This window comes from Photinus pyralis, unplaced genomic scaffold, assembly GCF_008802855.1.
Source record: "Photinus pyralis isolate 1611_PpyrPB1 unplaced genomic scaffold, Ppyr1.3 Ppyr1.4_LG5, whole genome shotgun sequence".
Lineage (NCBI taxonomy): Eukaryota > Metazoa > Arthropoda > Insecta > Coleoptera > Lampyridae > Photinus > Photinus pyralis.
The window spans coordinates 109,606-122,133 of record NW_022170596.1 but is presented as its reverse complement, the minus strand read 5'-3'; the positions used below and the strand labels follow the sequence as shown (position 1 = coordinate 122,133).

The following is a 12,528-nucleotide window of genomic DNA, read 5'->3' as shown; positions in this document are numbered from 1 at the left end:
ATAGCAGCGCCATAGCTACCGGTGTTCCGCGTGTTCGCGCGGAACACGGTCCCGGGCACGCAAGGGCCCGTAATGAATTTGCCTATAAAAAATTAAAAATAGTGTTTTTTTGATAGAGTGGAAATGGTAACTATAAACTATAAGTTAATGTAATATAGAATAGAATATCTGTATAACTGCGGCTAAAGCAAAAGGCTCCTGAAAGGTCACCCATTTATTATCTTCACAATACAGTCATAAAAATATAATCCCTTACTTCAGAAAATATCACGTTCCAAGTTCACTACACATAAACAAAGTTGTAAATGACTTATCAATAGTACTTACCTACCTACAACTACAAAAATACAAGCATGCCTTTTTCCCTGAAAACAATCCCGTTTCGTTTTATTAGTAGCCGTAAGCTTTGTGATGGAATAATCAAAAATGTTTAGTTTGTATCAGTTGCACTTTGTGTACTGCAGTTTTCAGTTCTCGTTTATTTCATTTGAAAGATTTTTTTGTTTATGTGCAGACGTTATTTAAAAATAAATATAGTTGTTAAGTGTGCGACATTGCGACGAAATTTTGATTTTTGTAAACTATATGCATCAGTCGGGAGCCGCCAAAAGAAAAAAAGAGAGAGGAATTAGCACAAAAAATACAAAAGCGTCCCAAAATAACACATTTTCTTCCATTAAGTGCGGCTCCTAGTACTAGTACCAGTGCAAGTAACAATGGTAAAGAAACATCTATTTCTATAAATCTAACTGAAAGTTCCAAACAAGTGACGCAACATCAGCAACATGAAATGAGTAGTAAGAGCACGTATTATTAATAGTCACTTATAACTATTTTATATGCATATAAAACCCTTTTAGTGATACCCTTGCGAGTAGGGCCCGCTAGTACATTGGCGAACACAGGCCCGTAATGACGTTGCTACGGCACTGGGTGTATGGTGTAAGTAATTTATTCTGGTGATGTCCCAAATTGTTTTATTAAATGATTATCTAAGAATTCATTGAGCCTTTCGAGCTGACTTCCGGTTTGTCCATAAATACCGGTTAATTCTGAGTTCTGGAAAAATTTCGATTACAGGGTTTTCGACCAAATTTTGTAAGAAGGATCCCTGGTTTTCTCTTACTCCGACTGCCTACACCCGCAATCTTTTGAAAATACGCCTTCCGTATCCTATTATACCTTGAACCAAAGAGTACCCATAGTGGTTACTCTTTGCTTGAACATTGATTTCTGTTATGGCCTGGGTTCGCAACAAGCAAGCAATGGACTTGTGGTTCAGATGTGATATAAGTTGCCTAAACTAAGGCGCAAGGTGATACCAAAGAGTAACTAATAATTCTTTGGTGATATCTTGATAGAAAAAAGCTCGTATAAACAATAATTATTTATTCGACAACGTTCTACACAACGTGGATCCGTAGATAATTCAAATACAAAACATTCTGCTACCCTTCTTATTGCCCATTCGTGTAGATCTACTTCTTTCTACAGGTATAGGTATTTATATTTTGTTCAATGATTTCCTTATTCGTATAGGGTTGTTTGAATTATACGTCTGTAATGTACATTTACCCTACACTTGGTACTAAACTGCGTGGGATGTGGTTCACGAAGGAGAGCGTATAACATACAAAACGACCCTCCTTTTCAATAAACTTCTGGATTCGCAAACAAGCAACATGCACTAACATTATCTATACCTACACGGCAGTTTTCAGTTCAAGTCATACATACCGAAATATGTATACTTACCCATATAATTAACTTACTAGGATTCTCAAATTTAATCATCTTCCACACTCATTAATCCCTAAAAGATAAATTATAACGAGTGACAAATTTCGAGAGAGTTCAAATGAACATAATTATAATAAGTAATTAATAAATCGACGTTCCAATTAAGTAAGAGCACTTAATTAACTTACTAATCGGATCTGGAGCGCTCCAGTTCCATCTTCGGCGGCGCGAAACGCCCAGGGGATCGACAAAACACTATCAGAAAGCTCAAACTTTTTTAAAAGCTTATTATCGGATCCCCTCCGGCGAGGCTTTTATTTTTTCTCATGTTCTTAACACTTTTTAAAACTATATTATACTTTTTTATCCCGGAAAACGTTCAGAGATTTTTAAAATGTACCATTTTCATGTTTCTTTGCAGGGGAGGAGCACCGACGCGGACTCGATTCGGCAATTCGCAATTTAACATTGTTAAATGATTTCGAGATGGGCTTTGGGCCAACAAAACTATCGCCTTACTGCGAAATTGAAACTCGGAGAAGTTAACGTCGTCGATGTATCTAATAAAAATGTAGTGAAAGGTAAAATGTGGTTGGAATGAATAAAAGTAAGGAAAATATATATGTAGCCTGGGAACATTGTGGGAATTAAAAATCTGCTGTTTTCTCGGCTAGAGAAAGAGCGCTGAATTTTTCCCTTAAGCTCGAAGAAGAAAAAAGCAGAGCTACTTAAGAATTTAAAATTCTTTTAGGTGAAATCCTGCGAGTGTAGCACTTACAGAGGATGGAGTCGGATCTATGAAATGGCATTTTAAGTTGGATTAGGTTCAAATTTAAAACACTGCCAATAATACGCAGCCAAAAGGAATGAATACCGTCACAATTTTACGCCGTTTTATTTCTTTCAAATAAATTTTATCTTTAATCGCGTTTAAATAGAAATTAATTGAATTTCTGATAAAGTATAAACATTTAATTCCCTCTTCTAACCTGTCTCTTTTCGACTTTAGTTAATTAAAATCTAAACTCAATTAAGGGGAGTCTTTATACTGAAAGTTAAAGAGAAGCAATCAGCTCCTACTATAAACATAACTTTTTCCCTACTTCGCACATGTAGGGATTTAATACAATAGGTTATTGCTATTATACAGGGTGTCAAATTTAAAACTTGCAGTCGGCCATATTTTCCAAACTAAGAGGGTATTAAAAATCGCGCAAAACCGTTTCGGGGGATCGAGGGGGAACCAGAATGACAACCCCCCACCACCCCTTAATCCCCCAGCCCCTCTTCAAAAATGCTAAATGGCAACCCCATACTTGTGACACATCGTTGGAAAGCTACTGAAAATGCTTTCCAGTGGTACCAACAAAGTCAATATTTATTAAGACAATTTAACAAACATTTAATAATTAACAAAAAAAAACTAAACATTGACATTGATGGATTTATGGCAAATTAGCCAAGAACTTCATGTGTCACAAGTATGGGGTTGCCATATAGGATTTTGGAAGAGGGAGGGGTGGTGGGGAGTTGTCACTCATAACGTCATTTTGGTTCCCCTCGATTCCCCCGAAACGGATTTGCGCGATTTCCAATATCTTCTTTAGTTTGGAAAATATGGCCGACTGCAAGTTTTAAAATTGACACCCCGTATGCGGAATTTACCTCCACGCCCTTCTTATAGGTACTTTATAAAATCGACAACGACCACCTCAGCACCAGTATATAATTGACATATGTAGGTACTATAGTTACATCATTAATAATGATGGGCATTTACAAGACAAAAACAACTGATACATTACTTCTATCACGACGCAAAGATCCTATAAACAAATCATCTTTCTTTTTTTATTTCTTTATTGTTGGTATTTAGTACAGATATATTATTTACTCTATGGTACAGATTAGTATATTATACAATAATCATTTAATGACAGCTATATGATTATGAGTGTGTTAATAGCCATTAAATGCGAGTTTCATACACTAATTTTTCTACGACTATGACGACCTATAAAGATGACACGATGGCTTCAAAAGCGGTACAAAATTTGAGATTTTTATTTTGTGAAGGTAGTGTGTGCGCCTTCGACGCATGAGCAGTCATGGTAACGCGTTCCAACGGAAGTGTTACTGTCAAATTTAATCAAGATAACCGCCGATTTGAATCTTATCAATACGTTTCAACGTTTGTATGGGAAATTGGGAGAAAATACCAATTCGCTATGCTCAGCAGCTGTCAAAACTAATAATTTTTAAATATGTCATTGTTATGGTAACTTTGATTTTCATAAATTATACGTCGTCATCCTGTAATACTGCATTTCTATTGGTCGTTTCATCGCACCATGGATATCTCCGATTATCTCTATTGGTCGTAAACTTGTAGCTTAATGAAAATCTGTGTGTATAATGTTTATCGTTTAAGTACAGGTAGCCAATGTTTAATACATCAATTTAAAGGGGGGGGGGGGGGGGGGGGGTTACTTGATTCGGCGACTTAGCCAGGGTTTTGTTGAAATTGTTGGGGCCCTGTGCTTAACCTAGTGGTTCCCTGTTTGTTGTATTGTTATTATTTGCATATTATGCACATAAGTTAATATATTTGTACCGTACAAGGGAGCTTCCATAACAAAGAATTTAATTGTAAGTGGACTGTAATTATGAATTACTTCCAAGGCCTTGTTTATGCTGGGAATGAAAGAATATAGACACAAAAAGAAACATGTTTATTATAAAAAATACAAAGTAAACGAATTTCTATTGAATATAGTTGACGTAGGCACGACGCGCTACTAGAAAAATGGCAAGTTACGAAAGGATAATGTAAACAAAGGAAAGGAACTTACGTGTTGTTTCGAAGTCCATTAACAACGAAGGCGATATTGCAATGACGAAGATTGTTCTTTTCTACGATTTTGTTACAACGAAACCTTCATGATGTGCGGTGTTGACGTTCTGCTTCTTAACAATAACGATGTTGCGAACTGCACGGCGACATCTTGATTTGTTGTGGATCGACCAAGATCTATACCCGAACGACGAAAGCTAATCGGCCATTGATGAACGGCGAATTCTCAACGTTGTTGTGTCGCTGGCTTCTCGGCGAAGAATGGGACGAATTTTGCGCGACGAGTGCACATTGCGCCTCTGCGGCTCATGCGCGCACACGTAACAAATAGGAATATATACAGGCAAGGCAAAACGGTTATGTACAAGGTATTTTCATTAAAGGAAAAACGAAAGGATATATTATTCTAGTTTGGGGACGCAACAATATTTATCAATATTTATTACATTATCCTGGGATCTAGTTAAATTATTGTGTCGTGTAAACTTTGTAAACTGAAGGGGTCTTCTGAACGGCCCCGGTATATTCAGCATCGGATTAAAAAGCGAGCTGGTGGCGCCCACATTTATTTCTTTAAGTTGAAGGTTGTAGTAGGTTTCGACCAACATGGAATCCATCCCATCTCCACTGAGCTAGTGACGATATGATCTAAGGTGACAGGGGTACGCTGCTGAACACAAGTTTCCTTGAAGCTGCCAACCAGTGTTTTTGTATTAGTGCGTCAGAGTATCGCAGGACCATTTCTTCACGTTTGTTACGACCAGATTAAGAGTTTTTTATTTGAAAAACTATAAGTAATTTTAAGATTTTCTGGCTTATTTGTGTCGACCATCTGCGTGTGGGGTGGATGTAATGGGCCCCTCTTTATTTTAAGTTTTTCTTGATTATTTATTGCGTTTTGAGTTCTGAAATAAATCCTTTTGTCTGTTATTAATTCTTCGTCACTTAGCGATACTAGAAATGAATGCCAAATTGTCAATACTGGGCTGAGATACAATCATTGGTGCGATAAATAATCGCTGTGTGTAAAAAAGAACCCACAATTTCAGTGCGGCAGATCGTACCCGATAAATCGCGTCGCTGTCCCATAATTAATGTGTAAATGCCTTAAGTCATTTGAACACGTCAAAATTACAAGATCAAACGAACTTACCTTAAGTGATGTTCGATCTTGATTATATGAAGGCCTCGTTGAAGTAAATAAAATTGTAGTACCTCTGCTTTCCGTTAGAAAAACCACACTTTAAAGCGAAACAAGTAGGCTCCGCATGTTTACCCGTTGTCAAGCCAACAACGCCTCAGTCTCTTTGAAAGTAGTTGTTGCATGGAAGTAAATGGGATTTAACAGCATAAATTTGGGTGGGTATGGGACTATTTACTTCAACGAGGCCTTCATATAATCAAGATCGAACATCACTTAAGGTAAGTTCGTTTGATCTTGTAATTATATTCGGCCTCGTTTCGTAAATAAAATTGTAGATGTTTAAAGATTTTGCAACAACTTTATTATAATACACGATGTTTTCGAAGAAAAACAATATCTGATTTTATCTCTAAAATACAGAAAACATTTATAGAACAATTCCAGTAACACAATTTTAAGCTATATTTAATACCGCTCTAGCAAAAACAGTATTGTCCTGCACAGGCCTGTTATAAAATCGTGCAAAGGTATTAGATTTTGATGACCATCCAGCAGCAAGTCTGATGGTATCATAGCTTACTCCGGACCTGGCTGCTTTCGAAGTCGATGCATGCCTCGTGCTTTGCGGTTTAAATTGGGATGTATCTAAACCACAATCTTTTAAGGCTTGACCTATCCATCTACCTATAGTCTGAGTTGAAGCCCGACGATGAGGCTTCTTATTGGTGATAAAGAGAGACATGCATTGACCTCTATCTTCCTTGGTCCTTTTCAGATACTCTAACAATACCCCTGCCACACATAGGTTTGGATCCGTTTTATAAAAGGGCAAAACTAATAATGGTTGCAATTTATTTACACCTGAAGTCTTTATCCTATTAGGGATTCTAATCTCAACCTTGTCATTAAGAACAACAATGTTATCAATATTAATTAAGGACAGAGTTTGAATCCTTTGACCTGTAGCAAGAGCTAATAACAGTACCAGTTTTTTCGTTAAACATGGCAGAGAAAGAGTTTTATTATTGAGAGCCCTTGCATAACCCAAGGCTATGTCCGGGTCCCATACATTTTCATATCTAGGCCTCGGTGGTCTGAGACTAAAAACACCTTTAAAAAATCTCTTTACACGAAAATCAGACGCAATTTCTGGTCCTGCTATTTGTGCAATTGCACTTCTATACGAATTCAAGGAACCAAACGAAACACCTATATTAAATTGGCAAGTCAAAAAATCTAGCAAGGCTGGAATAGTGACACAAAACGGATTAACTAACCGTGTATTACAAAATGTCCACCACAGTCTTAATCCACTGTTATATTGCTTAAGCGTCGAAGCTGTAATGGAAGCCAAGCAGATTTCTATTGTGTTTTCCGGTATGTTTTTGAGTTGAAGAGCTTTCCGGATAACTTCCCTACCACCAGGGAAAGGTGTTTTGCCATCGGATGTGGTATCCCGCTAAAAGAAAGTAATCGGTCAGAAGGTTCAAGTATTAACGGTTCTTCCGTTAGTAACGATAAAAACACAGGGTACCACGGCTGAGATACCCAGTAAGGGGCTACAACCACCCCTTCTGCATGATCTTTAATAATTTTTTGAAGAGTCCTCAGCATTAAAGTAAAGGGAGGGAATGCATAAAAGGAAAAAACGCTCCAATTTAGAGTAAAGGCATCTACCCTGAAAGCTTCTGGATCTCTTTTCCAAGACACGAATGTCTTGCATTTTCTATTCAACCGACTAGCAAATAAATCTATATCTGGGACACCAAATCTTTTCAACACTTTTTGAAAAGCAGAATTTTCTAGAGACCATTCTGTCTCCTGGTGTTCCTGTCGAGAAGCTTTATCCGCAAAAAAATTCTCGCTTGACGATATGTAAGATGCAAAAATGTAAATATTTCGTTCTTCACACCAACCCCAAATGAGTCGAGCAATCTTGTTAAGGTTTTGAAACCTCACACTTCCCATACGATTAATTGTACCAATGGCAGTCGTGTTGTCCACCCGACATAAAATATTGCAATTATGACAACCTCGAGCAAAACATTTTAACCCAAATAAGACTGCTAAGAGCTCGAGTTCATTAATGTGATTTTCTTTCTCTGAATTGGACCAAAAACCAAAAGAGGTGTTACCATTACAGTATGCTCCCCAACCGGTCTTCGATGCATCAGTAAACAATTCTATATCGAAAGTGTCAGAACGAATAGGATTACATGAAACCGCCAGTTTACTGATCCACCAAGAGATATCTGAATGTAAGAAGGAATCTAGAGTCATCTTAGCCTCATAGTTTCCCCCAGAATGCCGTAGAGCTCGATATTTTTTTTGTTCAAACAATTTTGTATATAGGAATCCATATTTTATAGCTGGGGCTGCCGACACCAGAGATCCAATAAATTTTGAGAATTCTCGAATCTTACATTCTTGTACAGTAATGAATTGATTGGCAAGCTTAATCAATTTAAGGCGTTTATCAGATGGTAGGGATAAAGACATTGTTCTGGAATTATACACAAAACCTAAATATTTGCAAGTCTGGTTTGGTATAAGGTTACTTTTCTTGTAATTCACTATAAAACCTAAACATTCAAGTAGTTTTACTGTTTCCGTTACGTTGCTAATACACTCGGATCGTGTTCTCCCTAACAGGAGAAAATCATCTAGATAAACAACGGAAAGTAAACCTTTCTCTCTAAGCAGACTTACAACGGGTTTTAAAATTTTTGTGAATACCCACGGTGCACAGCTCAGCCCGAAAGGTAGACAATTCCATTCGTATAACTTGCCATTGAAGCAAAAACGTAAATATTTTCTATGGCAGGGGTGAATGGGTATTAGATAATAAGCATCTTTTAGATCGACAGTGCACATAAAGATATCTGGCCTAATTAATCGAGCAACAGTAGTGTAACCCTCAATCTTAAAATGATCAACAGTAATAAAATTATTAAGATGTTTTAAATTCAAAATCAATCGATTAGATCCATCTGGCTTAGGTACAAGAAAAATGTTTGATATATATTGACCTTCCCTCGGCTCAACTATACTGATAGCCCTCCTAAGCAACAGATCTTGGATTATATTATTTACAATTTTGGATTCTTTTTGTGACCATTTTGGTTCTACAGGTACACCAAGTTGACTTGGTTTTGTATGAAAGGGAATATAAAATCCCTTGATATAGGACACTATCCTATTGTCAATACATAACGCACTCCATCTAAACGCAAACTGTCTGAGTCTTCCACAAGGACTACTAACCTCTAACGATCCCTCTGTCCTTGTTTGGATTGGAAATGTTTGTAACGTTCCTGCCTCTTCAGGGGAGTGTACGCTGGTGCTCTGGTTTGGGTGTAGGGAGTTCGGTAACTTTGTCTCAATTGTTGCACTCCCTTCTTCTGCAACAACGGACGTTTTGCGTTTCCCTGTTTCGAAGGTAAAGACGGTCCAGAAAATGTACGCTTCTTAGGTACCTTTAATTGATTTGCAGATTTTTCCAAATCTTTTGCGGCTTTTATGCTACTGTCTAATTCACTTCCAAATAACCACTCGGTTATGCAAGTGTTTTTTAAGGTATCCCGTAAATCCTTATTTAAATTGAGTGCGATCAGGTCCCTACGCGATATCGACTCGGTGTGGTAGATGTCACTCAGCAAACGTCCTACATCGTTCAAAACTTCGATGTACGATATGTGTTCTCCGCTTCCTTCCTTAATTAAATTTGTGACAACACAACCAACACCAGAAATCGCAGCACTTAACTGCGATTGAAGTTGACTCAATCGTATGTCTCTCCGAAATGTACCGTCTTGCACCGCAACTTTTACCTCCGGGTTAATTTTTGGAGGTAACAAATCTGGGCAGTTTTTCGGTGGAAGATACTTTTTAATTAAATTTGTTTTTATGTCTTCTGACAACCCTAATTTTAACAATCTTGTCCAGCGAGAAGCCAAGTCCGGATGGATTGAATCGGAAAAACCTTTTTCCAAAATGTCATCTTCACCTAACAAAGTTAAAATAGCTGGCGGAAGCACGTCCTCAGACTCGTCTTCACGAAGCTCCTGAATTGTTTCATCTGCAACGCCAGATAAATATAAGCAACAATTCAAAACCCCCGGCCTTACACAACCAAAAACTTTAAAAGTTTGGAATGGGTATGACCGTATTAAATTATAAAAACCAATATAACAAAGACATAACTGAATTTTCAGTCGGTCTTCTAGGGTAAAGACCCAATTAGTGTTGCTCTAGGCACAAGAACTCTACCACACTAGGTAGGTACCTATGTTAAAAAATTAACAAAGGCGAAATAAAACAGGTTCACCTCACTCGGCGAACTAACTGTACTCACTGACAGTTAAAGGAAGGCAAAAAAAGCCGACCAGTGCCTCACTAGGCACGCTGACAGTTAAAGGAAGGCAAAACAGCCGACCAGTGCCACACAAGGCACGTTCACCTCACTCGGTGAACTAACTGTACTCACTGACAGTTAAAGGAAGGCAATAAAGCCAATAAGTGCCACACTAAGCACGTTCACCTCTCGGCGAACTAACTGTTCTCACTGACAGTTGTAAAAAGAAAACGCATTCCAACTTACTACCATTGTGTGTAAAATTTTCTATCCCGGCTGAGCAGTTCAACAATTCTGTATCTGCTACTTCCTCATTAACACCAGAAGGGCCAGGAGAAGATAAACGTGACAATCCTTCACGTACTCTTGACGGCGAAAAAGGTGACTGGCTACATTCGCTATCAGAAGGATACGGAGACGGTGATTTCCGCCGGCGTCTTCTTTGTTTTCTCTCAACCTTTTCTAGTCGTCGATCAATTTTCTTAAGCAAACTTCCAAAGACGTGCAACGCATCTGGAGAAGGGCTGCGTTTCTTTAAATGTTTCGGCATAATACCAAGTAAAAAGAACGCACTAAAAAACGACGCGTGTAGTTAAACCAACACAAAAACAAAGACTGAGGCGTTGTTGGCTTGACAACGGGTAAACATGCGGAGCCTACTTGTTTCGCTTTAAAGTGTGGTTTTTCTAACGGAAAGCAGAGGTACTACAATTTTATTTACGAAACGAGGCCGAATATAATAGTAGATATATTACAAAAAACTGTAGCTGTTTGAGGCACCGTAGGTGCCACCTACCTATATTCATTTCTTACACGATGAATCTTAGTGGCCTTCACTTTCAACTTATAACGAAAACCACATTTACGATTTTACGTCGGCGTTACTATGATGTAACTTGAGTTATTTTTAAAATTTGTTGTAAATAGAAATTGTGGTAGATATCCGCGCAACTTTAATCGCAAACAATCTTCAGCAAAAATGCAACTCGTACACCTTTTACTTTTAATTTCTCAACTATTGCTAATTGTGAACGGTTGGACTTCTAGAGCACATGTACCAATGGATCCAAGTAAGTAATTTTTCTGGTATTTTGTTCTAACATTCCTCTGATCTTTAGATGATCCCACCTTTTGTCTGAGTGACGATCCTTTGATCGGACGACTGAAATTGGGCGAAAGTAAATCGTTACATCCTCATCAATGCGTTCGAGCTACATGTTCTCCGGGAATGATTCAGCGAGCCGGGTAGTCTAAAGTTTGGGATTTCCATAATTCAATTATGAACGTTTTTAGGTGTGGAGTGATTGGAGCTACACCTCCAGACTTTATTGGGGAACCAGATCTCAGCAAACCGTACCCTGACTGTTGCCCTAAACTAATTCGCGGTATCCGTATTGATCCATTGACTATTTCTAAATTGTAGGCTTTTCCATCCAATGGAAACTTGTGTACTTCCATGTACGAGGGCTATCCAGAAAGTAACAGACGTTTTGAAATAAAAAATTAAGAAAGTGTAAGAAGCAACTTTTATTATATATATTTCGAAGCTACACTTTTAGGCTATTTTTCAACATAGTCGCCATTCATATGGAGGCACTTATCATAGCGTGGTAAAAGTGTTTTGATTTCAATTGTATCCATCCGCCGCCTGAGACTTTAACCACGGCTTGAAGTTCGGCATCACTGTCCATGTGCTGTGTTGCGAACGAGGTCTTCATCGCTGGGAAAAGGTGGAAGTCGCTTGGCGCTAGATCCGAGCTGTATGGAGGGTGATCCTTTCTCCCATCCAAAATCATCCAAGAGCTGTCCAGTACGTTGACTGTGTACGGGCGGGCGTTGTCGTCGAACAACAAAACTTGCACCTCTTTCCAGCGATGAAGACCTGGCTCGCAACGCAGCGGTTCGATAGGGACGCCGAACTTCATGTCAGCATTACCCAGTGCAGTTTAAAATCTCAGGCGACGGATTTATAAAAGTTTGAATCAAAACACTTGTGCCACGCTATGATATGTGCCTCAATTTGAATGGCGCTTGTCTTGATAAATAGCCCATGCTAGTGTAGCTCCCAAATGTATATAATAAGATATTTTCTTTACACGTAAACGTCTGCTACTTTCTGGACAACTCTCGTATATGGTATAGGTAACTAATTCCTGTTCGCTATTGCGACGATAAGGTACTTGCTTAACTGTTTACGATTCTTTTAATAAAATGTCGTCTAATCTCTTGCACTACTTTTGTGCTTGAATCATTTTTCCTATAAAAAAATGGTCTTAACCACAATCAAGCATTCTAATAATTGGGTTTTCCGCGCTTTTTCAAAAACCTTGAAACTGAACTCCAAGCACATTAAAAAAAATTAGTGGTACTCATTTTTTTGTCAAGAGAAATCGTTGTGATTAGCAAACACGATTTTAAAATGAACGGCGTTTGAAA

The 12,528-nt window shown here is 38.1% G+C and overlaps 2 protein-coding genes across 6 annotated transcripts; one reads left to right on the top strand and one right to left on the bottom strand.

The window, feature by feature from the left end:
• Positions 1–5,860: 5,860 nt before the first annotated feature.
• LOC116171583 lies at positions 5,861–10,711 on the bottom strand. Of its 5 annotated transcripts, XM_031488506.1 has the most exons (3): positions 10,339–10,711; positions 9,003–9,816; positions 5,861–7,197 (listed from the first exon to the last, which is right to left on the bottom strand). In XM_031488506.1, exons 1-2 carry the CDS (start codon positions 10,640–10,642, stop codon positions 9,005–9,007), a joined length of 1,116 nt encoding a protein of 371 aa, XP_031344366.1. In that variant the 5' UTR covers positions 10,643–10,711; the 3' UTR covers positions 5,861–7,197; positions 9,003–9,004. The 5 variants fall into 4 exon arrangements, with proteins under 5 accessions (XP_031344366.1, XP_031344364.1, XP_031344368.1 ...); XM_031488505.1 differs by having other exon boundaries at positions 5,861–9,816; positions 10,342–10,711; XM_031488504.1 differs by having other exon boundaries at positions 5,861–9,816.
• Positions 10,712–10,936: 225 nt separating this feature from the next.
• LOC116171585 lies at positions 10,937–12,326 on the top strand. The gene is made up of 3 exons (XM_031488509.1): positions 10,937–11,162; positions 11,211–11,337; positions 11,386–12,326. Exons 1-3 carry the CDS (start codon positions 11,072–11,074, stop codon positions 11,513–11,515), a joined length of 348 nt encoding a protein of 115 aa, XP_031344369.1. The 5' UTR covers positions 10,937–11,071; the 3' UTR covers positions 11,516–12,326.
• Positions 12,327–12,528: the final 202 nt, after the last annotated feature.

Excerpts from the sequence above, each read along its gene's own strand:
- LOC116171583 (XM_031488504.1), bottom strand. The coding sequence starts at position 8,612 with ATGTGCACTGTCGATCTAAAAGATGCTTATTATCTAATACCCATTCAC.
- LOC116171585 (XM_031488509.1), top strand. The coding sequence starts at position 11,072 with ATGCAACTCGTACACCTTTTACTTTTAATTTCTCAACTATTGCTAATT. Across the intron at positions 11,163-11,210 it reads ACATGTACCAATGGATCCAA|ATGATCCCACCTTTTGTCTG; the intron begins GTAAGTAATTTT and ends TCTGATCTTTAG. Across the intron at positions 11,338-11,385 it reads GGAATGATTCAGCGAGCCGG|GTGTGGAGTGATTGGAGCTA; the intron begins GTAGTCTAAAGT and ends GAACGTTTTTAG.